This window comes from Nicotiana tomentosiformis, chromosome 9 (assembly GCF_000390325.3).
Source record: "Nicotiana tomentosiformis chromosome 9, ASM39032v3, whole genome shotgun sequence".
NCBI lineage: Eukaryota > Viridiplantae > Streptophyta > Magnoliopsida > Solanales > Solanaceae > Nicotiana > Nicotiana tomentosiformis.
In genome coordinates, this window is record NC_090820.1 from 35016753 (window position 1) to 35042537 (window position 25785).

Sequence of the window (25785 nt, forward strand, 5' to 3'; positions counted from 1 at the left end):
CATAAAAATCTTGTTATCATGTAATAGGATCATATCCTTTTTTCCATGCAATGGTAAAACTAGCAAGTTGGTAAAAGTTATTTTCTTGCATTACAAGTAAAATCTTGGTCATTCACCACCAAAACCAAAGCCATTGCAAGAACCAACGTGCTATCATCGGTGATGGCTGTCTTGATTTCGATTTCATTCTCCATTGGCGACGTATGCAGAAAAGTTGGATCTTGAATCTAAGAAGAACTAGACGCAATAGAAAGTGTGTTTGAATTTAAAAAGTGGAAAGCATAGGTGTCTCGCTTAAGGAATTTGTATCATTTTTCCAGCCAGAAACACAAATAAGAGAAGCAAGCACAATTGTCTCATCACAATGCCAAAGTTAAGTGTGCTTGGGCGAGAGTATACTATAATCGGTGACCCCCTTGGAAGTTCTCGTGTTGCATCCAGACGCCACTTGTGGGTGTTCAAACTGATGTACAAAATGAATCGATTTAGCTCTCTAATAAGAGAAAAAAGAAGTTGCTTGCAAGCTGCTGCAATGCTAATTGCAAGCCTCTTTGGGAAATTGTTTACAAGCTACTTGCTTGATTGCAAACTCCTCCATTGCAAATTTCTCCTGAAAGCTTGTAAAATTGTAAACCTCTTCAGAAAACTACTTTCAAGTTATTTGCAAAGGAGTACATGAAATTGTGCACAATTTGATGTATTCATAACACGTTCACATTTTTGAGTTTTCACGTTCTTTTTTTGTTTGTATTGCTTTGAGCCTTTTGCAAGAGAACTTTACCTTTTCACTCAATAGTTTGCAATCTTTTGAATCATGCTAAAACATTGCAAAGCTAAAAATCTGTTTACAGCAATTCAAAGGATAATATCCTTGGTTTCATAAAATGGGAAGACTTGATGTAAAATATCCTGCTAAATGTGCATACATAGTTACTGAGATCATCTATCATCTGATATTAAGAAACTCAATTGAGATGTCAACAATCAACTACATCGGGAACCGGTTTCTCCTTACGATGCTATACTGTTGTTCATTGTATACTACACAGTATACAAATCACAAATGCAAGTCTACTTCAAAAACTCTCCTTCTACGATAGTGATCTTCTTAAGATCTAAAATAGTATCCATTTTATAACATCATAATTAAAGAGCAACACTCCTGGAACTAAAATATAGTGAGATCCAGGGCTCAATGGCTCTGTCCAAGTTCTCTAACAATCAATTCCATAGATTGTCCAAGTTCCCTGCACAAGGCATAGAACAAGTGTTAAATGGATTATATGGCATTATACTCAACAGATAAATGCATGTGCTAACCTGTACCCTCAACATGTCTGTAGACTATATGTTGTAACATGATAGCAACTTCAGAAGAATAAATATGAAAGCCAGCAACATTCATTAAAAGCAACGGATTTGGCTAAAGGTGTAGCCTTCATAATACTGCTGAAACTGTTATTTGTCAAAGTTGCAATCACAGTTTTGCTATGCAAATAAAATAGAGTGGCTTTTGAGAACAATTTACAGGAAAAACAAGACAATCAGTGATAAACCATCCTATCATAGGCGATAAATGAACCAGAAAATAACGACATATTTATGCATCAAGAGTTTTTAAAAAGAGCTTCTTCGAGATTTAGTTATCTTAGTATAAGATAGAAAATATGCTAAATTATTAACTAGCAGGTATCTGCTTCTTAAGATATAGTTCTAGCCAACATTGACCTTTACTCTTTGTAATCATAGATTCTGACAATTACACAATCAAGCAGGGAGTAACGTAAATGTAATTTATGTATATAGAGCAGCTAGATAAGACTTCTACCATCAGATTGCTTAAAAACAGCATGCACAGAAGTGGCCACAATACTACATTAGTTCATTGCGAGGTTAACTCATGAGTCAAAGAAGAGTCAAAAGGTCTGCAAACTATTCTTTTCAAGACAGTGTATGCCCAAAATGTAACTATTTTTCCCTTAAAGCACTAGCATTTTATGATGTTGAATTAATGCAAGTGACGAATCCAAGTTTTTTCCTTTTCATGTAATGCAATATATCTTCTTCAGGATTGAAGAATTGCCATCACAAACTCTACGAGGATGAGAGAATTACACAATTCTAGGAGGACAAAAGAATTACCTTTCATAAAACTCTATGGGTCGTTTGGTTGGAAAAAAGTTATCCAAGATTAGTTATCCCGGGATTAGTTATTCCATCTTTCCATGGAGATAAAAAAACACTACAATCCCGGGATAACTAATCCCGGGATTAATTATACCGCAATTTTCTCCCAACTAAACATGGGATACTCTTCTTAAATTTAGTCCCGGGATTAATTATTCCTTATCCCTCATACCAAACGAGCCCTATGGGTTTATTTTATTGAAGCAAATATGAGGACATAATAAAAAATATAAACTAAAAATGAATGAAATATCATGAAAATCTGATGTAATACCTGAGTACAACATCATCTCAGAATATTGCATCAAGGCCAAACATAGGAGAGACAAGACTCTCCATGAAAGTTCTAGTCCTTCCAAACTTAGTAATTATTCCATCAACATTCAAATCTCTCCACTGTTTATCTTTCTTATTGTAGACAAACAACTTCTCTTCTCCACTCACATCCAAAACAATATCATTATCACTCATTAAATACAAGGGGGTGAAACCTGAATCTCGTCTTGTAACACTAAATTTGTGTCGGATAACCATTGCTTCGCTCTGCTTCATGCAATGAAGAAACAAAGCAATAGCTTTTAATAACATTGAGCTAGTTAATTGACAATTTGACACTACCATGACTTATGAGGAAGAAATATTGCAAGTACTGTGACAGGGGATTTTTAGTGCAAGACAAGGTCTAATGATTGCTTCAATGAAGAGGTGGTGATTGTTACCTAAGACCAGATAGAGTTTACGATTGCAATCAACAAACTGTTTCCTGCTACTTCCCTCACTTGCCTAACAAATTCTTGCACGGTGATCTTTCCCTTTTGATGATCATTCTGATATTTTCTTATCAACTTGATAGCATGAGAGGCAAGATATTTGATAATCTAGTGATACAAACCATCAAAGGAAATCCTTGGTAAATTTAATTCTTTGAAAGAGTTGGAAATTCATCAATCCCTTCTGAATGAGACGAAGCTCTGAAACTGACTACGACTTCAGAGAAGATATGTGTACTCAGGCGACTACTCCAAACTATATACTTCTTGGAGATATCAAGTTGTCAACCCCAGAATAAACATCCCCTGAACTTGGTTTAAACTGTTGTGAACAAGGAGTTACTACTTCCAATCTTCCTAGAACCAATTCGCAAATCAATAAATGCCTTAGTCTTGAATAGAAGTTTGGAGACAATCAAGAAGGTAATCAGGAGCAGAAAATTGAACTCCATGACAGAACTTGGACAAAACCATATTTCTTCTTTAGAAACTCCATACCAACCAACCTTCCTATTAGCAGTCCTGTTGCACTTTTTCTCCATGGCTTTAGTAACTAGAAGGAAATATCGGAACTTTGTTTGTGAAACAAAGCTGGAACAAGCATCATATGAATTAATGATGCTAGTGCACCCAAACCAGATACAGACTTAGCCCTGATAACTTTATGCATCTTATGATCTTGATTGATTAGCACCAAGTCACTACCAGATAAACGAGTTCTTTCGTTAGTTTTACTCCCTGAAACCCCACTCATCCGATCTGGAGTTGCTAGACTTCATTCTCCACTTTTGCTATGAGGATTTGTTCTTGAGCTCGATTTCAGCCGGATCTTCAAACCTGTGCCTCTTCGCATTTAGCATGTTGGGCCACCATGGTTAATTCTGGTGAAAAGAGAGTATAAAAATCAAGAAGAAAGGATCGAATATACTCGAGGTTTCTTGGACAAAGAGGAAAAGAAACCGCTGGAGTAACATCCTTGGAACTAGAATATATTGAGATCCAAGCCTCTGCGACTTTGTCCACAGTTCTACTTTCTATTCCATAGAACCAGATTAACTCCTGTGCAAGGCATAGAACAAGCGTCAAATGGTATTATGCGGCATTACCAGAAACAAAAATGGATATGCCACCCTGTAGTAACATGAAAGCAACTTCAGAAGAATAAATATGTAAACTAGCAACATTTGTTAAAAGCAAGGGATTTGGCTAAAGGTGTAGCCTTATAATACTGCTGAAACTGTTACCTATCAAAATTGCTACCACGGTGTTCCTATGCAAATAAAATAGTGCTTTTGAATAATTTATAGGGTAAACAAGACAATCAGCGACAAACCATCCTATTGTAGCAAATAAATGAAGCAGAAAATGACAACACATTTTTGTATCAAGAGTTCAAAAGAGCTTCAAGGTTTGTCTATCTTATAGCATGAAACAAAAAAAAAACACTAACCAGCAGGTATCTGCTTCTTAAGCTATAACACTAGCCAACATTGACCTTTAGTCTTTGAAGTCATAGATCTTGACAAGTACACGATCATGAGGTAGCAACATAAATGTTATTTCTGTATTTAAAGCAGCTAGATAAGACTTACGGTCAGATTGCTTAAATTTACATAAACTATTCTTTTCAAGACAACGTATGCCCAAAAAGTAACTATTGTTTTCCCTTATAAAGCACCAGCATTTTGTGATACTGAATGCAAGAGACAAATCCAAGTTTTTTTCCTTTTCATGTAATACAATTAATCACTGTATGTTTTCTTCAGGCTGAAGTATAACCATCACAAAACTCTATGAGGACGAGAGAATTACCAATCACACAACTCTATGAGGACAAAAGAATTACCATTCATAAAACTCTATGGGTTCATTTTATTGAATCAAATGAGGACTAAATGAAAAATATTATGCAAAATACACCAAAAATTAATAAGGCTCATGAAAGTATTGATCTAATACCTGAGTACAACATCATCTCGGCATATTATATCAAGCACGATGGTAACCTTCAGTTCCCTTGCTAAACATAGGAGAGACAAGACTCTCCATGAAAGTTCCAATTCTTTCAAACTTGGCAGTTATTCCATCAACCTTCATATCTCTCCATTGATCCTCTTTCATGTTATAGATAGTCAACTTCTCCGTATCCACATTCAATACAACATCATCATCACTGATTGAACAAAATGGTACCGAACCATACTCTAAATCCAGTCTAGCAATCCTAAATCTAGTCCAAGACTCCTCATCTCCATACTCTCTCATCATCCAAACATCAACTTCGTTTTCTAACGTATCAAATAACATACAAAGACACCCTCTAAGAGCCGAAAGCTTATTAAACACAAAACTATTGTTATCAAGTGTAGCAGGTGTTGGCACCTCCAAGAATTTCTCATTACTTAAATCAAAAGCAACAATTACATATGAATAATCAGGAGCTTTCCTAGCCAACCAATGCAAAGCCTCATTTACCAAAACCCCAGAAGCACGCATACGAACTGCATGATAATGAGGTAAACTCTGAAGTCTCTTCCATAGACCCATTCTCAGAGAGTAGACATCAACAAAAGTACTTTCAATATGCCCTCGATATCGAGAAAGAGAAACCACCTTATAATCATCAGTAGCAAAATCATACCCTAGACCATACACGCTACAGCTACCAGGTAAGGGAATAGCCAAATGAAAGTTTGGAATTCTATGGTACTTTACGGTTGTGGGGTTTATTAAATACTTAATCATTTCATCATTCAATACCAAAACCAAGCCATTACATGAGCCAACAACTCTTACCCAGTTATATGAGAGCTGCTGAAAATTAAGTTTTCTTGAAATGGCATCAATTGTTCCATTTTGGGGGTTGTGGTTAAAAGTGATAGTATGAAGAGAGTTTGAAGCAGAGACATAAATGAGTTTCTTTTCTTCTTTATGGGCATGGATTGTGAGGTGAAATTTGATGAATTGCGGGTCTGAGAGAAAATTGTGCCACTGATTTGATACGCACTTGTATTGACCTACGAATTTTGCAGGGAGCCGAGAGAGTATGTCAATTATGATTTCTTGAGGTAGGGTTTCAGCTTTGCTCATCGCCATGGTTGAATTTGGATTTGGAGGAGAAAGTGAAACTAATTTAAGGTATTTTCTTGTATCTGTACTCTAGTGGAGTAGTTTTTTAACTTTTGGAAAATCATTGATAATAAAAAAAATTTAAGCTAATGGATGGAAAAGTGTATTCAAATTTCTTTTCCAGCAAAATTTTCTCTTTCGACTTGATTGTGCTTTTGGTAATTGGTGCTTCGAAGACACTCAAACACATAACACCATCCTCACCTATTTTACCACTCTTTATACCACTGAAATCTACCCAATCCCCATTACCAGGCACACTGTTGTGCCCCTCCCTTATCTCATCCACTGATACGTCCAACCTTCTAAACCCTGTAACTGACTTAGAAATTCTCTCAGCGGTTAAGTCATTTAAACCTTTTAAAGACCTTCACCCTTTCTTTTATGGAAATTTTGACTTCTATAACAAATCTTTACACCCTATTTATTACAAATAAAAACTATTTTAAAATATTATTTTCTATAACTACCTTTTAATTTTTATAACAAAATATATATTTATGGTCACTTCCTACTGTTAAGACATTAAATACGCTGTCTAATATTTTTCTCTCTCGTTCTTTTAGTTTATTCTCTCCCAAAAATCACCGTATCTTATTTCTCTCTACACGATTTCTCTCTCACAGCTCCATTGTCTTCTCCATTGTTGAACCATGATTCTCCTTTATTTGCAGGTTCTCTCTCTAGATTGTTCTCAAACCCTAGATCTCGATTTGCTGGATTTCATCTCTGTTAGCATGAGTTTCAAAATGTCTTGATCAAAGTTTCTGATATGAGTTGTATTTTTTCCCAAAGTGGAGCGAACATGGTCTGTTCATAGCTGAATTGATTTTGAATGTTGACATGGAAGAGGAAAGGACAGAGGAGAGTGTGGCGGCGGCTAATGAGATTAGGATTAGGTTTGAGGAAATGGGTTAAACCATTCACATATAACAATGGAATTGTATTTGCAGGTTCATCAGCAACCATTGAAACCGAAAGGAGAATAAAAATACGTAATGACCCTAATTGTAGATGTATTTATATGTATTCGGGTCCGCATACATTGATTTTTAGTTTGTACAGTGGTTTTCTCTTCTTGTATTTGGATGTGTTTATATGTATTCGATAAGGCATACATTGATTTTTATTTTGTACAGTGATTTTTGACTGTTGTATTTAGATGTATTTATATGTATTTGAGTTCATACAATAATATTTTTAAATAAATTGTTAGTTATATCATTTTGATGTTATTCATCAATTAGTTATGCATTCAATCTAACTGTATTCATCTGTATTTTCAACCTAATTGTATCCATCTGTATTTAAAATAACAATACAATGAAATACAATAAAATACTCTCAATACAATTAGAAAATCAATGAATACAACCAATGAAATATACTCAATAAAGCAGCAATACCATGTATTAGGAATAAATAAAATATTGTGAATACAAAAATAAACTTGAATACATTGAACACAACTGTTAGATACAACAGAATACAAACACTAGGTTTATTATGAAATATGTAGGCAATAGGTTACTATTACATGTTGTATCCGACATAAATACATGATGTATTCATATACAGAAAATCGAATTTCAATGTATTTCTGTAGATACTTGTATCAATTCCGAGTAGAACCTCGAACAATGTTAGGAAAAAAAAACTCGAACTGTATCAGAAAAAAAAGGGACTGAAACTCTGAAGAATGCTCTGTTTTTTTGGTGTTTAGCGTATGATAAATCTTCTCATTAATTGGATTGATAATGTTGTGTGTTATAATTACTTTAGTTGAGTTATATTAGTAGTGTATCCCGTTAAATTAACAGCTTTCCGTTATTAAACAACTGAAGAGACCTATTATTATGTTGTATTCATGAATACATGTGAATACAACGGCTAACAGCTGGATTGTCCTATTTTTTAGCCGATATTTACTACTGTATTCATGAATACAATAGTTCGAATACACCGAATACATTACCATAATAACTGAAAGGTAGTTACGGAAAGTAATTATGTATATGGTAGCTATAGGAAGTTAATAGCCACTAAACAATAGTCATTTCTAAAAATTCCTCTTCTTTTATCAACATTTTTGGCCCGATGTTGGCCTTAAAGTGACCGCTTTCTGTAAACAAATCTTTACTGACTACGAAATTCCAGCCAACATAAACCAAACCTATCTCTGTCTAATCCCTAAAGTGCGCCATGCCTACATGTTCTCCCAATTCTGACCAATTGGACTATGCTCTACTATCTATAAGATCGTAACGGAAATCAACGTACAACGCATCAAACCTCTCATGAGGATATCACTAGCCCTACTCAATCCAGCTTCCAACAAAATCGCAGAGCAGCGGATAATGCTATCATAATTCAGGAAATTTTATCGCATTTCAAACATAAATCGGGTAAGACAAGCTTCATGCTGTTAAAACTGGACCTTGAAAAGGCATTCGACCATATTGAATGGCCTTTTGTTCGACAAGCCCTACAATACTTTCAATTCCCTCCTCCACTCATTAAACTTATCATGTCATGTGTCACCACTACCTCCCTATTAATCCTTATTAATGGTACTTGCACCCATTTTTTCACTCCCTCACGTGGAATTTGCCAAGGAGATCCTTTATCCCCATACCTATTTATACTATGTATGGAATTACTTACAAGAAAAATTGATATGGCAGTGGATTATCAACTATGGTGCCCTATCTGTTTATCTCGTCATGGCCCACCACTCTCTCATTTGTTTTTCGCGGACGATATTATCCTCACATCCACTACTTCAGCCACTAGTTGTCATGCCATCATTTATACTCTTACCGAATTCAATCTAGCATCGGGTTAAAAGATCAATTTTCAAAAATCAAAAATTTTCTTCTCTAAAAATTGCACCCCTCAAGATAAATTTTTTATTCTTACCTCTATCCCAATTTTAGAAGGGACTTCCTTTGAAAAATACCTTGGCTTTTCTATCTTCACATCCCGACCCTCAAAACGAGATTTTCAATTTCTTCTTGATAACTTTAAAACAAAACTTGGGGGTTGGAAAATAAACTTCCTTAGCATGGCGGGTCGCACCACCCTTATTAACTCCACCCTTAATAGCTTACCAAATCACGTAATGCAGTATATTAAAATCCCTCAATATATCATTCATCAACTAGAAATATACCAGCGTAACTTTTTGTGGGGGACAACTCCCCAAAAGAATAAAATTCATCTTTTATAATGGAGCACAATCACTACCCCGAAGCAACATGGTGGCCTGGGCATTCAAAAACTCCACTTGAAAAATCAGACTTTGCTCGCCAGTCAAGCTTGGCGATTACTTAAACAACCTACTTCACTGTGGGCTGCCACATTGATCCATAAATACTTCTACCGCAGACGAGATGCAACCACCGGTGGCTCCTTTATTTGGGCAAACCTTATTGCTGGCTAGCACCTTTGCCAACAAGGAATACGATGGATCCTGGGTAAGGCACTCTTATTTTAGACGGACACTTGGTTACCATCCCATACACCCATTTGCAACTACTTAGTTGGGACCGTGTCCCGTAATGCACATACTCAAATGGTCTCTGACTATTTTCCCGTGGACAATGGGATTTTACATCCCTACCCTTTGAACTTCCACCTCCACTACTTCAGAATATTCTTATTATACACATCCCTTCCTATACAGCTTCCTCAGACTCCTACGCTTCAGACTCCTACGTTTGGACTCTCACGCCGCATGGGAACTTCACCACTAAATCACTCTACCACCATTTACTTCCACTTTCCTCTAGACACTCCTTCACGTGCATCTGGAAACTCCAACTACCTCCAAAAATAAAACATTTTCTCTGGATATGCGGACATCATCGTCTACCCACCACTGCCCACTATCATCACCTCGGCATACTAAACACTGATGTTTGTGCTAGGTGCTTTACTAGTCTTGAAAATATTAGATATACCCTCCTAGATTGTCCAGCCAACACACAAATATGAGATGACCTCCAAATGCTCCCCAAAATTGCTAAACTCCAGGGACGTGATGACTCCCCTATTCAGTGGCTAAAACAACTTATCTTACATAACGATGTCCCTAACTCCCTAAATATCTCCAATTCCATTCTCATACCTGTTACACCCTGTGCGTCCCAAGGTGACGTAATAAATATGAGACTTATTAATCATGATTTAAATGAGTTTAAAGTCATAATATGTCTTATACATGATGTTTGGATAGAAAATATAAAGTTTGGGAAAAATCGGATTAAAGTTGCGGAAAAACCGACTAAGGATTTGCCTTGTAACAAAGCATTTTGAACAATAAATTTCGTGTGCTATATAGGGTCCTTTTGGGACATATTATATACCAAATTGAAAATCTAAGAGTCTAGTTTCCAACACATTAAACCATTTATCGATACGATATTGGAGTAAAGAGATATCCATATTTTTGCGAGACTGCACAAACAGCTCGGTTGGGACCCACTTGAGATGGCCACCGACCTTACGTCTTTTAAAAGATGTTTCAGCCTCATTTCGGGTCATTTATCTCCCAAATTTCGTCCAAAACCTCTCCAAAACCCTCCCTAACATATCTCAAGATCCCAAGAACCAAACTCAAGGGAAGTCAACTCAAATCATCATCAAAGGTATTAAAGACTACAAGAGAATGCTTCTATGATGTTGTGGTGTGATTGGGGGCTATTTGAGCTAAGTTGAGATATGGTTTCGAGTTGTAGCTGCTGTTTAAGGTATGTATAACATCTTCTTAATTGTGCCTAAGGTTAATCTTGTGTTGGTTGTGTTGTTTGAGTGAAAAACCATAAGATAGCACTTGAAAGAACATGGGATATGGTTGTCTTTTTGGTTGGACTATTTTGTGGCTAAATATATGGTTTGTGGTGGCTGAAAATTGTGAGAAATAATTTGATAATATTGTGGATATTGTTGTTAAGTTTTTATAGGTGTTAATTAAGTTGATTGAAGAAAAAAAGTTGAAAAATAAGTGATTGACGATAAAAATTAAGGTGCTAGATGTATAGGGCTGTTTTGGAAGGCATTTTGTGGATGTTTTGAACTAGAGATAATATAGTACATATAAGTATGATATTTTGAAGGTTGTAAACTAATTTATGGAATAAGAGTTGGATTCAATTTATATATTGTTATGAGTAAAAACGAGCTTGCCGCTTAATATGATTATCAAGATAATCGGAGAAACTCATATTGGATTATATTATTGTTGTTGCTATTGTTGGATATAGTTTTTGTTGTTGGGCTATTGATGACCCTTAGCGGTATTTGGGATGTATTAAAAATAGGGGAGTTGTAGCATGATTTTTCTTAAGCCATACGACTAGCCAAATATGATGGTACGACATTATATGTTAACGGCAATATCATTTCACTTGTTGTAGATACAAGAAGTTGTGTCGAGCTTGGATGAGTAATAAGGTAGAAATCATACAGGTATGTTAAGGCTATCCCTTCTTTCCCTTTGGCATGATCCATATGATACAACGAAATGAGCAAGCACGCCACTTTCACGAATGATTCTATTTCAATAAGTACTAGGGTTACCTATGTTCTTGATTCCCCATATATCCTACTATCATATCGTCTATTCATGGGTCTCATGATATTCCGAGAGATCTTATTGACTTATTTCATTATGCACTGCATTCATTTATACATGTATATTGACCCATGACCAATGAAGTTATATACGCGTATAGTATATGTATATGGGGTATGGGAGAAAGGGTATGACGTTATATACGCACCACCACCTGATCAGGTGGTATACGTTTATGATTTTGCCCACAGAGACTGAGATGATATGATGGGATGCCCGCAAGGGCTTGATGATGTTATGTGCGCATATACCTATGCATGATATGATATTTATACTCATACGAGTGATATTATAAATATTTTCATGATTCACAGAGCTATTCAGACTTACAGGTTGAGTTCTTTACTCCATGTTTCTTTCATGCCTTTTATATATTAATTTTTATGCCTTATATACTCGGTACATTATTTGTACTGACGCCCTTATTGCTTGGGGGCCTGCGTTTCATGCCCGCAGGTGCAGGTAGATAGGCTGACAGTCCCCCTCCTTAGGATCCTAGCTCAGCGAGAGTTGGTGTGCTCCATTTGATCCGGAGCTGCCATTGGGTTTTGGTACGATACTTTTGTATATATATAAGGGTATGACGGGGACCAGTCCCATCCTTTATACAGGTTTACACTCTATTAGAGGTCTATAGACAGTCATCTATAGTTGGATAGTATGTGGCCTTGTTAGCTCACTCTATTTGTATTCTGCATGTATATGTATATATTTCTTTTGAGTATGTCTCTTCACGTATATTATTCACATGATTCAACAGTTTAGGGGCAGATGTTATGCATGACCTACACTTATTTCATATTTATATCGTAAACGTATGCTTAGGGGTGTTCGGTAGGTAGAACTCGGGCACTCGTCAAAGTCCATCGGTTTGGGTCGTGACAATACCGTTCTCTCTCTGGCATATTTGGTTAGCTCGAAATGCTATAGTTTTTCGCTCACCTGCAAAACCGTTTTCTTCCTCTCATATCCTCAACATGGCGGCCAAATTTTTCCATATTGCTATCTTACCACCGTCTTCACATAACCGTATCCCCATACAACTTCAATGGCACCCCCTAGCAACACTCCATTCAAACTAAACACCGATGGATCAGCTCGCATAGATACCAGCCATGGAGGGATAGGCGGTGTCATACGTGACTCCTCGGGAAATTGGCTCATCGACTTTTCAGGACATCACTTCTCGCATGGGAGTATTGCATCTGAACGACGCACGCTATATCATAGATTGCAATTGGCATATATTCATGGATACAAACCTATCAAAATGAACCTAGACGCTCAAACAGTAATTAATATATTATAGACTTCACACCCTTTATATACTAATCTTATAAATGATTGTAGGTTCTTGCTCGGGCAGCTGGATGATCTTGTTATACTTTACACATACAGGGAGCAAAACCAAATAGTTGATCTACTAGCGAAGAATGCCTGTCATATGGATAACACTGCAGGCATCACTGTTTTTTCACAACCACCGTCTTTTGTACAACTAGCTCCGGAGCAAGATCGCTCAGGCACACTTTTTGTCAGAAGGGTTGCACTATCAGCTCTACAACATGCAACCTGTCCACAAACTCCTCTTAGCCAACCTGTTTGTAATTTCAGAAATATGGATGTTAATAGTAGTAGTAATTTCCCTAGATCCCCCTTTGTAACGACCCACTACTGGTCGCCCCCTTAGATTAGTATCTACGCTTTTTAATGCTCCATGTACTACTACACCTTAACTTAATATAATAGTTATCCCTTAAACCAAAAAAAAAAAGAGACAATATTTGCTTGAATTTGACAAAAAGGTATTTGAAGTTGAAATGGAATAACAGTATTTGAAAGTTAAAATTACATAATTTACTTGGAAAAAGATTGTAATTTCGTAAATGAAAACCATTCTTGAAATATTATTCAAAGAATCTTTTCAATATTTCATCAATATATGATCAAACTATAACTTGCAAATAACAATTTCAGTATTTTTCCTTATATATAGAAAACAATTCCAGTATTTGCAAATTAAGTCAAGGCCAAACAGAAATGACAACGTTGTAGGTAATACAAGCTTTATCGTACCTTAGTCATTGAGATTCAAATCACGCATTGAATTCGATGAGTCAATCATTTTTTTTTTGTTATTATAAATACAATTATAGAGTACATAAAAGTTATATAAATCACATTTCTTATAATTAAGACAACTAAAAATATTTAGAAAGCTCTATGTGAATAACAAATGATCAGTGCCATATATCATGGGACAAAGGAGGATATTGTAATAGGGAAAACTTTTAGAGGTCGTTGCATATGATGGATAAACAAAAAAAAATCTCGGGATAAAAAATTAGTATTGCCTCATCCCTTGTTTGTTTACTAATCCTAGGATAAGTTATTTCAATATTGAAAAATAGTACCGAAATAACTTATGTCTGCCAGATGATGGAATAGTAATCCGAGGATAAGTTGTTCCAGGATAAAGCAGTAAAATCGACAATCCCAGGATTAATACAATATACCAAACAATCAATAAGAAATAATATCAAAATAACTAATCACAGCATAACCAATCCTAGTATAACTAATCCTAATATAACTTGTCTTCAAACCAAACAACAGTGTTTTCAACCTTGTATTTTTGATATGAATGCCAAATAATTTATGATTGATAAACTTATTATGTTTAAAAAACGTAAATAAGAGATCAAATAAATTTCCTTCATATTCTTTTCTCTTCTGACGTGGGATAGAGAAATGGGAGGTAAATCCCAAGATGTTGGTATTCATGTGGTTCTGTCTACCTCCGCCTTTCCAACATTTTATAGTTCAAATTCTCTTTTTATTTTTCCACTCTTCGTATTTGTCAGATGCATATAAGAAAATAAAAACTCATATAGAAAGATTTTTTCATTTCGGTAATCTCTTTTAGTTCACTGTTCACATTTCAGAAACAGAAATGACAAAAAAATCAATCATTATATAATCCAAAGATTAAAAGGGGATAAAAAAGAGAACTTTTGTTTCCTTAACTTTCTTTTAAAGAAGAAATTCCTGACACTAGATAACTATTATTTGTTGCTTTGTGATTAATGGAATGCTTTTCTTACAGATAATCCAAAGAGTAATCGCATTTCATTGACAATCTAACACTTACAAAAGAAATCATTAAGAATTTAAACTATCTATAAAATAAGCAATATATACCATTTTTCCAGCCAGAAACATAAATAAGAGAACTAAGCATATTTGTTTCCGATATGCTAAAGCTTAATTTAAACTCTGGATTTATTTTTTAGCACTAGTGCTCATCGCCTTATAGTACACTATACTATACTATATGTACATCTTATATAGCTTATATATATACATATATATATATATATATATATATATATATATATATATATATATATATATATATATATATATATATATATCGAGAGAGAGATTGCGATAGATTGATAATTTTGTAAGAAAAATGAAAGAATGAAGGAGTATTTATAGTTGAAAATAGGGAAATAATGTAATTATAAAACGTTTGGGGTTAAAACAAAGTTGGGGGGTTAAATGACATAGGATAGAATCGAGGGGGACTCCGAAGTTTGCGGACACGACAAATGTACCTTGAAGTCTCCGTACAACAGCAAACACTCTCAGCTAGTAGAGGGGCTGATAAGAAGCACCTGGATCTGCACACAAAACATGTGCAGAAGAGTAGCATGAGTACATCACAACGGTACCCAATAAGTGCCAAGCCTAACCTCGGTAGAGTAGTGACGAGTTCAGGTCCGGGCCCTACTGAGATATAATAATAAGACAGATGATATAATAAAAATGAAGTAAAACAGAGAATTTAACAGAAAGAATTCACAGAGAAATAACAACACAGCACAATGAGATAACAACAGGGACGCTCTCGAGATACCGTCTCGTAGTCCCAAAAGTAAATATGTGAGGATATCTCCCGAGGTACTGCCTCGTAGTCTCAAAAGTAAATATGCGAGGAGATCTCCCGAGGTACCGCCTCGTAGTCTCAAAAGTAAATATGCGAGGAGATCTCCCGAGGTACCTCCTCGTAGTCTCAAAAGTAAATGTGCAGGGAGATCTCCCGAGGTACCGCCTCGTAGTCCCAAAAGTAAACACACAACAACCGATAAATACAACAGTTAACAACAAGAATTCTATAGTTAAGGCTGATAGAGATCGAGTAAGAACAGGAAATCAACTAGGCATGCTGCACAGAGTTCAAATAAGCAGTTAAAGCACGTAGACATACGATATTAGATTACACAGGATAACTACACATACTGGTATAACTCAATTAAGATGGAAACAGGTTGCTACTCAGTAAAAGTCGGGTTATACATCAAATAGCCCGTGTACGCACACGCCACCTCACGTACACGTCGCTCACATATCACAACAGTATCAAATCGTAAGGGGATTTCCCCCACACAAGGTTAGGCAAGCCACTTACCTAGAACCAAGCTCAAATCAATCCGTAAGAATGCCTTTTCCTCGATTATCCGACTCCGAATGGCCCAAATCTATCCAAAAATAATTACATACCATAAATACAACTATAATAGACTATTATAATTAATGAAATCAAGACTTTAACAAGAAATTCGAAAATCGCCCTAAAAAGTCGACCCGGGCCCACGTCTCAGAATCGGGTAAAAATCACAAAATACGAACATCCAATCAATCATGAGTTCACTCGTACCAAAATTATCCAAATCTGATATCAAAATCCGAACCAAAACTCAAAAACTTAGTTGAAGAACTTCTCCTATTTTCTCCAAATCTGAAATTAATGATGAAATTAATGATAGATTAGTGGAATATAACCATAAATGGATTAAGATTCGTTGCCCAAAAGTTTCCTCTGAAAATCTCCCAAATTATCGCCCAAATCCGAGCTCTCAAAGTCCCAAAATTGAAAATGGGATAAAAACCTGCGAACTTGGCCTTTTCTGCCGAGCAATTTCGCATTTGCGGGCCTATAATCGCACCTGCGATGCCGCACCTGCGGAAATTCCATAACAGGTGCAGACTTAACTTAAGTCCCCTGGGTCCGCATTTGCGAGAGAAGTTCTGCACCTGCAAATGCACTCCTGCGACCAAGGAGCCGCACCTGCGGTCCTCACCGCTCCTGCGCACCATCCCACCGCAGAAGCGAGGCCGAATCTGCGCAAATAAATCCGAACATGCGAACCCAGCATGGCCTGCCCAAATCCGCATCTGATCTCCTCCTTCCGCAAGTGCGAGTCTGCACCTGCGGTTTTCCCACCGCAGGTGCGAAACACCAGAAACCAGAAAATTTTAGCAATTTTCATAAGTCCAAATTCAATCCGTTAAGCATCCGAAACACACCCGAGGCCCCCGAGACCTCAACCAAACATACCAACAAGTCCTAAAATACCATACGAACTTAGTCGAGTCCTCAAATCACATCAAAAAAATACTAAAAACATGAATAACCCTCCAATTTAAACTTAGTGAAGTTGAAACTTTAAATTTCTACAACCGATGCCAGAACCTATCAAACCATGTCCGATTGACCTAAAAGTTTGCACACAAGTCATACTCGACATTACAGACCTACTCCAACTTCCGGAATTGGAATCCTACCCCGATATCAGAAAACTACTACTGATCAAACTTTCCAAAATTTCAACTTTCACCATTTCAAGCCAAATTTAGCTACAAACCTTCAAAACACAATCCAAACACGCTCCTAAATCCAAAATCCCTCAACGGAGCTATCGAAATTGACGAAACTCTATTCCGGAGTCGTCTTCACACAGTGCCGATTACGGTCAAAATCCTTAGACTTAATCTTCTGTTTAGGGACTATGTGTCCCAATACACTCCGAAACAAAAAACGGAACCTCCCAGCAAGTCACATAAGCAGAAAAAGATACGGGGAAGGCAGTAAATAGGGGATCGGGGCTATTACTCTCAAAACGACCGGCCGGATCGTTACATCCTCCCCCTCTTAAAACAATCGTTCATCCTCGAATGAGCATAAAGACATACCTGAAGTGGTGAAAAGATGAGGATAGGGGCTGTGCATATCATGCTCGATCTCCCAAGTCGCCTCCTCGACCGACTGACCCCTCTACTGAACCTTCACGGAAGCAATGTTCTTCGACTTCAGCTTTCGAACCTGCCTGTCTAAAATAGCCACCGGCTCCTCAACATAAGATAAATCCTTGTCCAACTGGACTGAGCTAAAATTCAGCACATGGGACTGATCACCGTGATACTTCCGGATCATAGAAACGTGGAATACTAGGTGAACCCCTGCTAGACTGGGAGGCAATGAAAGCTCATAAGCGACCTCCCAACATGCCGCAACACCTAGAATGGGTTGATAAACCTTGGTCTCAGCATGCCCTTCTTTCAAAACCTCATAACACTCTTCATGGGCGAAACCCAGAGCAAGACCCGCTCCCCAATCATCCATGAATGCAACATCACGAACCTTCCGATCCGCATAACTCTTTTGTTTGGACTGGGATGTGCGAAGTCGATCCTGAATCACCTTAACCTTTTCCAAAGCATCCTTAACCAAGTTTGTGCCCAATAGCCTAGCCTCGTCCGGCTCGAACCAACCCACTGGAGACCGACACCGCCTACCATACAGAGCCTCATACAGTGCCATCTGGATGCTCGACTGATAACTGTTGTTGTAGGCAAACTCCGCAAGTGGCAAAAATTGATCTCACAAACCTCCAAACTCCATCACACATGCACAGAGCATATCCTCTAATATCTGAATAGTGTGCTCGGACTGTCCGTCCGTCTGAGGGTGAAATGTTATGCTCAACTCTACTCGAGTACCCAACTCATGTTGTACGATCCTCTATAACCGTGATGTAAACTGCGTACCCCGGTCAGAGATAATAGATACTGGCACACCATGAAGCCTGATAGTCTCGCAGATATAAACTCGAGCCAGCTGCTCGGAAGAGTAAGTAGTCATCACAGGAATGAAATGAGCTGACTTGGTCAGCCTATCCACAATCACCCAAACTGCGTCAAACTTATGCTGAGTCCGTGGAAGCCCAACAAAGAAATCTATAGTGATCCCTCCCATTTCCACTCTGGAATCTCTAACTTCTGAAGCAATCCACCTAACCGCTGATGCTCATACTTTACCTGCTGGCAATTCAGACACCGGGCTATATATTCCACTATGTCCTTCTTCATTCTCCTCCACTAGTAATGTTTCCTCAAATCCTGATACATTTTCGCGGCACCCAGGTGAATGGAGTACCGCGAACTGTGAGCCTCCTAGAGAATCAACTCACGCAGGCGATCTACATTGGGCACACATAGCCTGCCCTGCATCCTCAGTGCACCATCATCTCCAATACTGACCTTCTTAGCATTACCGTGCTGAACCGTGCCCTTAAGGACAAACAGATGAGGGTCATCATACTGACGTTCCCTGATACGATCATAAAGAGAAGACCGAGAGACTACACAAGCTAACACTCAACTCGGCTCGGAAATATCCAATCTAACAAACTGGTTGGCTAAGGCCTGAACATGCAATGCCAATGGCCTCTTTACTGCTGGTAGATATGCTAAGCTCCCCAAACTCTCCGCCCGGCAATTTAAAGCATCGGCCACCACATTGGCCTTCCCGGGATGGTACAAAATGACGATATCAGAATCCTTAAATAGCTCCAACCACCTTCGCTGACCCAAGTTAAGATCCTTCTGTTTAAACAGATGCTGCAAACTCCGGTGATCGGCGTAGATCTCACAAGGGACATCATACAAATAGTGTCGCCAAATCTTCAAGGCATGAACAATAACTGCTAACTTAAGGTCGTGGACATGATAATTCTTTTCATGCACCTTCAGTTGTCTGGACGCGTAGGCAAGAACCTTATCATCCTACATCAACACCGCGCCGAAACCAATCCGTGACGCATCACAATATACAATATAAGACCCCGAACCTGTAGGCAATACCAATACTGGGCTGTAGTCAAAGTTGTCGTGAGCTTCTGAAATCTCTCCTCACACTCCTTTGCCCACCTGAACGGAGCACCCTTATGGGTCAGCCTGGTGATAAGTATTGCAATAGATGAGAAACTCTCTATAAATCGACGGTAATACCCCGCCAAACCAAGAAAACTTCGGATCTCCGTAGCTGAGGACGGTCTGGGCCAACTCTGCACTGCTTCAACTCTCACGACCCAAATTCACCTATAGGTCGTGATGGTGCCCAACACTATAGTTAGGCAAGACAACTAGTAATTTAAACACGTATTCAATCCTTTAAAAAATTAACCAAATAATTAAACTCTTCTTACTTGCAATAATCAAGACAATGTGAAAAGATCTGGTAAACTTAAAATAACCAAGAAAGTAATTAAATCCAAAAATTCTACTAGTGTGTGTGCCAAGACTTGGTGTCACAAGTGTATAAGCATCTAGTAGATTATACGAAAATTTCAAATACTGTTTGAAATAAAATAGACAGAATAAATATTCAGGAAGAGGCACTGGCTGCTACAGAATGGCTCAGAAGGGCAGCTACCCACTAAGCCTCTGGATATCGTGGGTGCGTGCCGATAGGTCCAACTATGGCACCTGTATCAGGTCCTGCACAAAAAGTACAGCAAGTGTAGTATGAGTACGTAAACAACGTGTACCCAGTAAGTATCAAGCCTAATATCGAAGAGGTAGAGACGAGATGGTCGACTTTAACACTCACTAAGGGTCAATAGTAAAAAAAAAAAGAATATTTAAATCAACGTGATTCATAGAATTAATAATAATTTTATTTAACCAACAGAAATAATTAAATTCCTTCAAATACAACAATTCCCAATCTATTAATTAAATTCACAAGCTGCAATTAAAATATCAAGGTATCGTATAATTATTATTATTATTATGCATGATTTCTGACGAGGTCGTACGACCCGATCCAGAGTATCGTGTACATTGCTGAGGGATGTGCGACGTGATCCATATATGCATCTATACTGCCGAGGCATTCGGCCCGCTCCACAAGAAAGGAGGACATTTTCTTATGTACCTCCGGAATGAGAGTGTATTTATTATAAGATTAATACGAGACGAAGCACCATTTCTTTTAACAATTAATTAATTTAAATAGAAAATTAAGTGTATGAGGTTTTCATCTTTTGCTATCTTTCCCTAAAAATTAACAATGTATTACAAATAATTTAATTAAATGAAGAATAAAATTTACACACGTAATTCATGATTTCTGAGTCCTAAACTACCCCGACTTTAGCATAAATAGTAGCTACACACGGACTCTCGTCACCTCGTGCATACGTAGCCCCACATTTAGCAACAATTATTAATTTAAATCACCTATGAGGTAAATTCCCCCTCAGAAGATTAGACAAGAGACTTACCTTGTCTCAAAGTCCACTTTTCCGATCAAATGTCGCGTAAAACATCAATTCGATGCCGGAAAATCTGAAACTATTCAAAAGTTATATAAAATAATTAATGCATGTTAAATAATTCAAAATACATCTATTAAATAAATTATCCTATACAAAATGGTAAAATACCTAAAATTTACCTTGGGCCCACGTGCCCGGATTTCAGAAATTTTCGAAGGAAGAAATTACCCATAATCTCAAGAACTCAAATATATAATTTCTATCCAATTCCATAACTATTTTTGTGGTTAAAATCTCATTTTTATACAAATCTAGGGTTTTCATCTAAACTCTTGATTTCTAAGATTTACCGGTTATAATCTACCTATAATTTATGTATTTAACTCAAGGTGTATAGAATTAACTTACCTTCCAATTGCTAGTTGAAATCCCCTCTCAAAAAGCTTAGAAATCGCCCAAACATGGAAGAAAAACGGACTAAAATGAACTGAGCCTCGTCCGTTTTTAAGGTTCTGCCCAAGCAGGTTTTTCGCATATGTGGCTAGCTAGCTGCTTCTGCGGCTCCACATCTACGGCTCTGCATCTGCAGAAAAGGTATCGCGGCTCGCATCTGTGAGTTCGCTTCTACGACTTCTACGTCGCACTTGCGCTTTCTCCGCACCTGCTCTTCTCTCCTTTGCACCTGCGCCTTCGCAGGTGCGGCCCTTTTTCCGCGTCTGCGGTTATGACAGAACTGGGGAGCTTCAGCTTTGGCTCTCAATTTCCAACTTAGTCCGAGCCTCGTACGATTAACGCTCGGGGTCCTGCCCGAATATACCAACAAGTTTGAAATCATAAAACGGGCTCGCTCTAACTCTCGAAACTCGTAAAACAATATCAAAACTAAGAATGATACCTAAAACCAAATTGATTCAACTTAGAAATTTTAAATTCTTCAAACTTACTCCGAACGTGCCGAAACATACTTATACTACTCAGATTGACACCAAATTTTGTGTGCTAGTCTTAAATCACCATACGGAACTATTTCCAAATTCGGAATTTCAAACGGACCTCGATCACTCCAAAACCTACTCCAAATCAAAATTAAAGAACTTTAAACCTTAAAATAGTTAATTTTCACTATTAAGCGCTAAAACTCTCCCGGATTATCCAAAACCCGATTCGAACATACGCCCATGTCCGAAATCATCATACGAACTATTGGAACCGTCAAATCCCGATTCCGGGGGTTGTTTTATCAAAATATTGACCAAAGTCAAACTTAGCCTTTTAAAGCCAAACTAAGAAACCAATTGTTCCGATTTCAACCCGATAACTTTCAAATTCTGAACCAACCATCCCCGCAAGTCATAAATTAATAAAAGCACATACAAGGAGTTTTATTTAGGGGAACGGGGTTCTAAAAGTCGAAATAACCGGTTGGGTCATTACATCAACCTTCTTCGGATCCACCTAGATCCCATAACTCGATAATACATGACCCAAAATGCCACTGAGTCTAGCCAAAACTCACACTTTGAAAATTTTATGTATAACTTCTTTTCTCTCAAGGTTTGAAGCGCAGTCCTCAAGTGCTGCTCATGATCATCCCGAGTCCAGGAGTACACCAGAATGTCGCCAATAAACACAATGACGAATGAGTCAAGATTGGGCCGTAACACACTGTGCATCATGTGCATAAAAGCTGTTGGGGGATTGGTCAACCCAAAGGACATCACAAGGAACTCGTAGTGACCATACCGAGTCCTGAAAGCAGTCTTCGGGATATCTAGTTCCTGAATCTTCAACTGATGATAGCATGACCGTAAGTCAATCTTGGAAAATACTTTGGCACCCTGTAACTGGTCAAATAAATCATCAATACGAGGCAATGGATACCTGTTCTTCACTGTAACTTTGTTCAGCTGGCGATAATCAATGCACATACGCATAGAACAATCCTTCTTCTTCACAAACAAGACCGGAGCACCCCAAGGTGACACACTTAGCCGAATGAAGACCTAATCAAGCAACTCTTGTAGCTGCTCCTTCAACTCCTTCAACTCAGGAAGAGCCATACGATATGGAGGAATAGAGATGAGCTAAGAGCCCGACAACAAATCAATGCCAAAATCAATATCTCTGTCGGGCGGCATGCCCGAAAGATCAGATGGAAACACATATGGAAAATCCCTCACTATTGGAACTGACTCAACTGTAGGGGTATCAATACTGACATTTCTCACATAAGCTAGATATGCGTCACACCCCTTCTCAACCATTCGTTGAGCTTTAAGAAATAAAATAACTCTGTTGGGAGTATACTTTAAGTACCTCTCCACTCTAATCACGGTAATCCTGGCATAGCCAACGTCAAGATCTTAATGTGATAATCAAGAATAGCATAATGGGGCGACAACCAGTCCATAACCAAGATAACATCAAAGTCTACCATACAGAGAAATAATAAAATCGGCTCTGGTCTTAAAACCACTAAGAGCAATCAAACACGACTGATACACGCGGTCCACAACAAGAGAATCTCCCACAGGAGTAGACAAATAAATATGGGAACTCTAGGAATCACAAGATATGCCCAAATACGAGGTAAAATAACATGACACATAGGAATAAGTGGAGCATGTATCAAATAAAACCGATGCAGCTCTATGACAAATCGGAATAATACCTGTAATGATAGAGTCGGAATCAACTGCCTTTGTACGAGCAGGAAGAGCATAATATTTGGCCTGGCCTCCCCCTCTAGGGTGACCTCGACCTCCCCGAACTCCACGTCGAGCTGGCAGAGCAGGTGAGGAGGTAGTTGGTGCTGTAATCATAGCCTGAGGACCCGGTGGAGCACACGTTGACTAAGAAGTCTGTGGAAGTGCACCCCTCCTAAGTCTGGGGCGATCCCTCACCATATGACGAGTGTCGCCACACTCAAAACAAGCCTCGGAGGGAATGGCTGTTGTGACTAGCTCGGGCCAGATCTGCTGAACTGACCGCTAAAAGCATTCTATGCAGGAGGCGCACTAGATACTGGCGGTGCATAATAAGGCTCTTGGGGGTCTAGAAGGGGCCTTAATACCACTGGCGGTTAGAAGTGTTGAGTGGACGGGGCGACTCGCATAACCCCTACCATGACGAATGCAGCTGGGGCATGAGTACCACCATAAGTGCTAGACTCTCGAGACCTCTTGGCCTCCCTCTCCTCTCTCTCCCGAGCAAGCATACCCTCCAATCTCATAGCAATACTCACAACCTGCTGGTAAGAAATATCCATCTCCAACTCTCGGGCTATGCTAAGCCTGATACTAGGGTGGAGTCCCTAAATAAACCGACGAACCCTCTCTCGAACTATGGCAACCAAGTCTGGTGCATGTCGGGCCAAATCATTGAAGCAAAATACATACTCTGACACAGTCATAGCACCCTGGTGCAACTGCTCAAACTCCGTGCGCCATGCGTCTCTAAGACTCTAGGGAACGTACTCCCTTAAGAACATGTCCGAGAACTGAGTCCATGTAAGTGAAGGTGCCACAACCGTACTACCCAACTCATAAGCACGCCACCACTGATAGGCTGCTCCTCTAAGCTGGAATGTAGTAAAAGAAAGCCCACTCGATTCCGCTACGCCCATAGTATGGAGAATACAGTGACACTCTTCCAGAAAACTCTATGCATCTTCTGATTCCAATCCACTGAAGGTAGGAGGGTGGTACTTCTTGTACCTCTCAAGTCTTAGCTACTCCGCCTCAGAAACTACTGCCCTAACCTCGGGCTGAGCTGGAGCTACCGGCTGCATCGGTATAATCTCTGGAACCTGGTTGACCTGAGCCCGCTGCTCTAGAGTACCGGCGACGGGAGTCTGTGCTCCTCCCCAGGCCTGAGATGTGGCAGGAGCAAGTGGAATCAATCCAGTCTTAGCCAAGGTGCTGGACATGCTCAAAAACTAGGCTAGAGTCTCCTGGATGGTTGGTGCAGCAACAAGTACCTCAGGTGTCTGCCCTCCAGCTGGAGCTACTGGGGGATCCTATGTAGCAGCTCGTGCGAGTGCTCTGGCTGCACCACATGGACGTCCTCGGCCTCTACCCCGGCCCTGGCCTCTCGCGGCTTTAGTAGGGGGAGCAGGTGCCTGGTCATCAGATCTGCCTGTACGTGTCCTCACCATCTGTGAGAGAATAGAATACAGAAATTTAGATTTTTTTTAAGTCAACAGTTTTCGCACGATAAGGAATCAAAGAGGTGAAATGTTTCCTAATAGTTCCATAGCCTCCCGAAGATAAGTACAGATGTCTCCGTACCGATATGTGAGACTCTATTATATCGGCTTCTGACTCACAACACCTATGAACCTAGAGCTCTAATACCAACTTGTCACGACCCAATTCTCCCTCTGTAAGACGTCGTGACGGCACCTAGTCTCTACGACAAGGTAAGCCTAACAAAAAGCAAAAATAACAAAAATAGAAGCAAAACTTAACAACTAACTGCAACACACAACTAAATAACTAGTAACAATGTCGCTCGACATTTACAATAACCAACACTCTAGTAATACACAGTATTCCCAAAACCCGAAACATCATAAGTCACAAGTTACAGAAGGAAACTAGTATCTCTATACACCAGAGTCTAAAAAAAATAGTACGGAAGGTAAATGATATAAGAG

The 25785-nt window shown here is 38.6% G+C and overlaps 1 protein-coding gene across 4 annotated transcripts; it reads right to left on the reverse strand.

Moving 5' to 3' along the window:
• Positions 1-854: 854 nt before the first annotated feature.
• On the reverse strand, positions 855-6412 carry LOC104095992 (F-box/kelch-repeat protein At3g06240-like). Of its 4 annotated transcripts, XM_070186129.1 has the most exons (4): positions 4917-6412; positions 2907-4016; positions 2462-2730; positions 855-1247 (listed from the first exon to the last, which is right to left on the reverse strand). In XM_070186129.1, exon 1 carries the CDS (start codon positions 6051-6053, stop codon positions 4947-4949), a length of 1107 nt encoding a protein of 368 aa, XP_070042230.1. In that variant the 5' UTR covers positions 6054-6412; the 3' UTR covers positions 855-1247; positions 2462-2730; positions 2907-4016; positions 4917-4946. The 4 variants fall into 4 exon arrangements, with proteins under 4 accessions (XP_070042230.1, XP_070042229.1, XP_070042228.1 ...); XM_070186128.1 differs by lacking the exon at positions 2462-2730; XM_070186127.1 differs by having other exon boundaries at positions 2462-4016.
• Positions 6413-25785: the final 19373 nt, after the last annotated feature.

Coding starts and splice junctions, on each gene's coding strand:
- LOC104095992 (XM_070186128.1), bottom strand. CDS start 6,053: ATGGCGATGAGCAAAGCTGAAACCCTACCTCAAGAAATCATAATTGAC.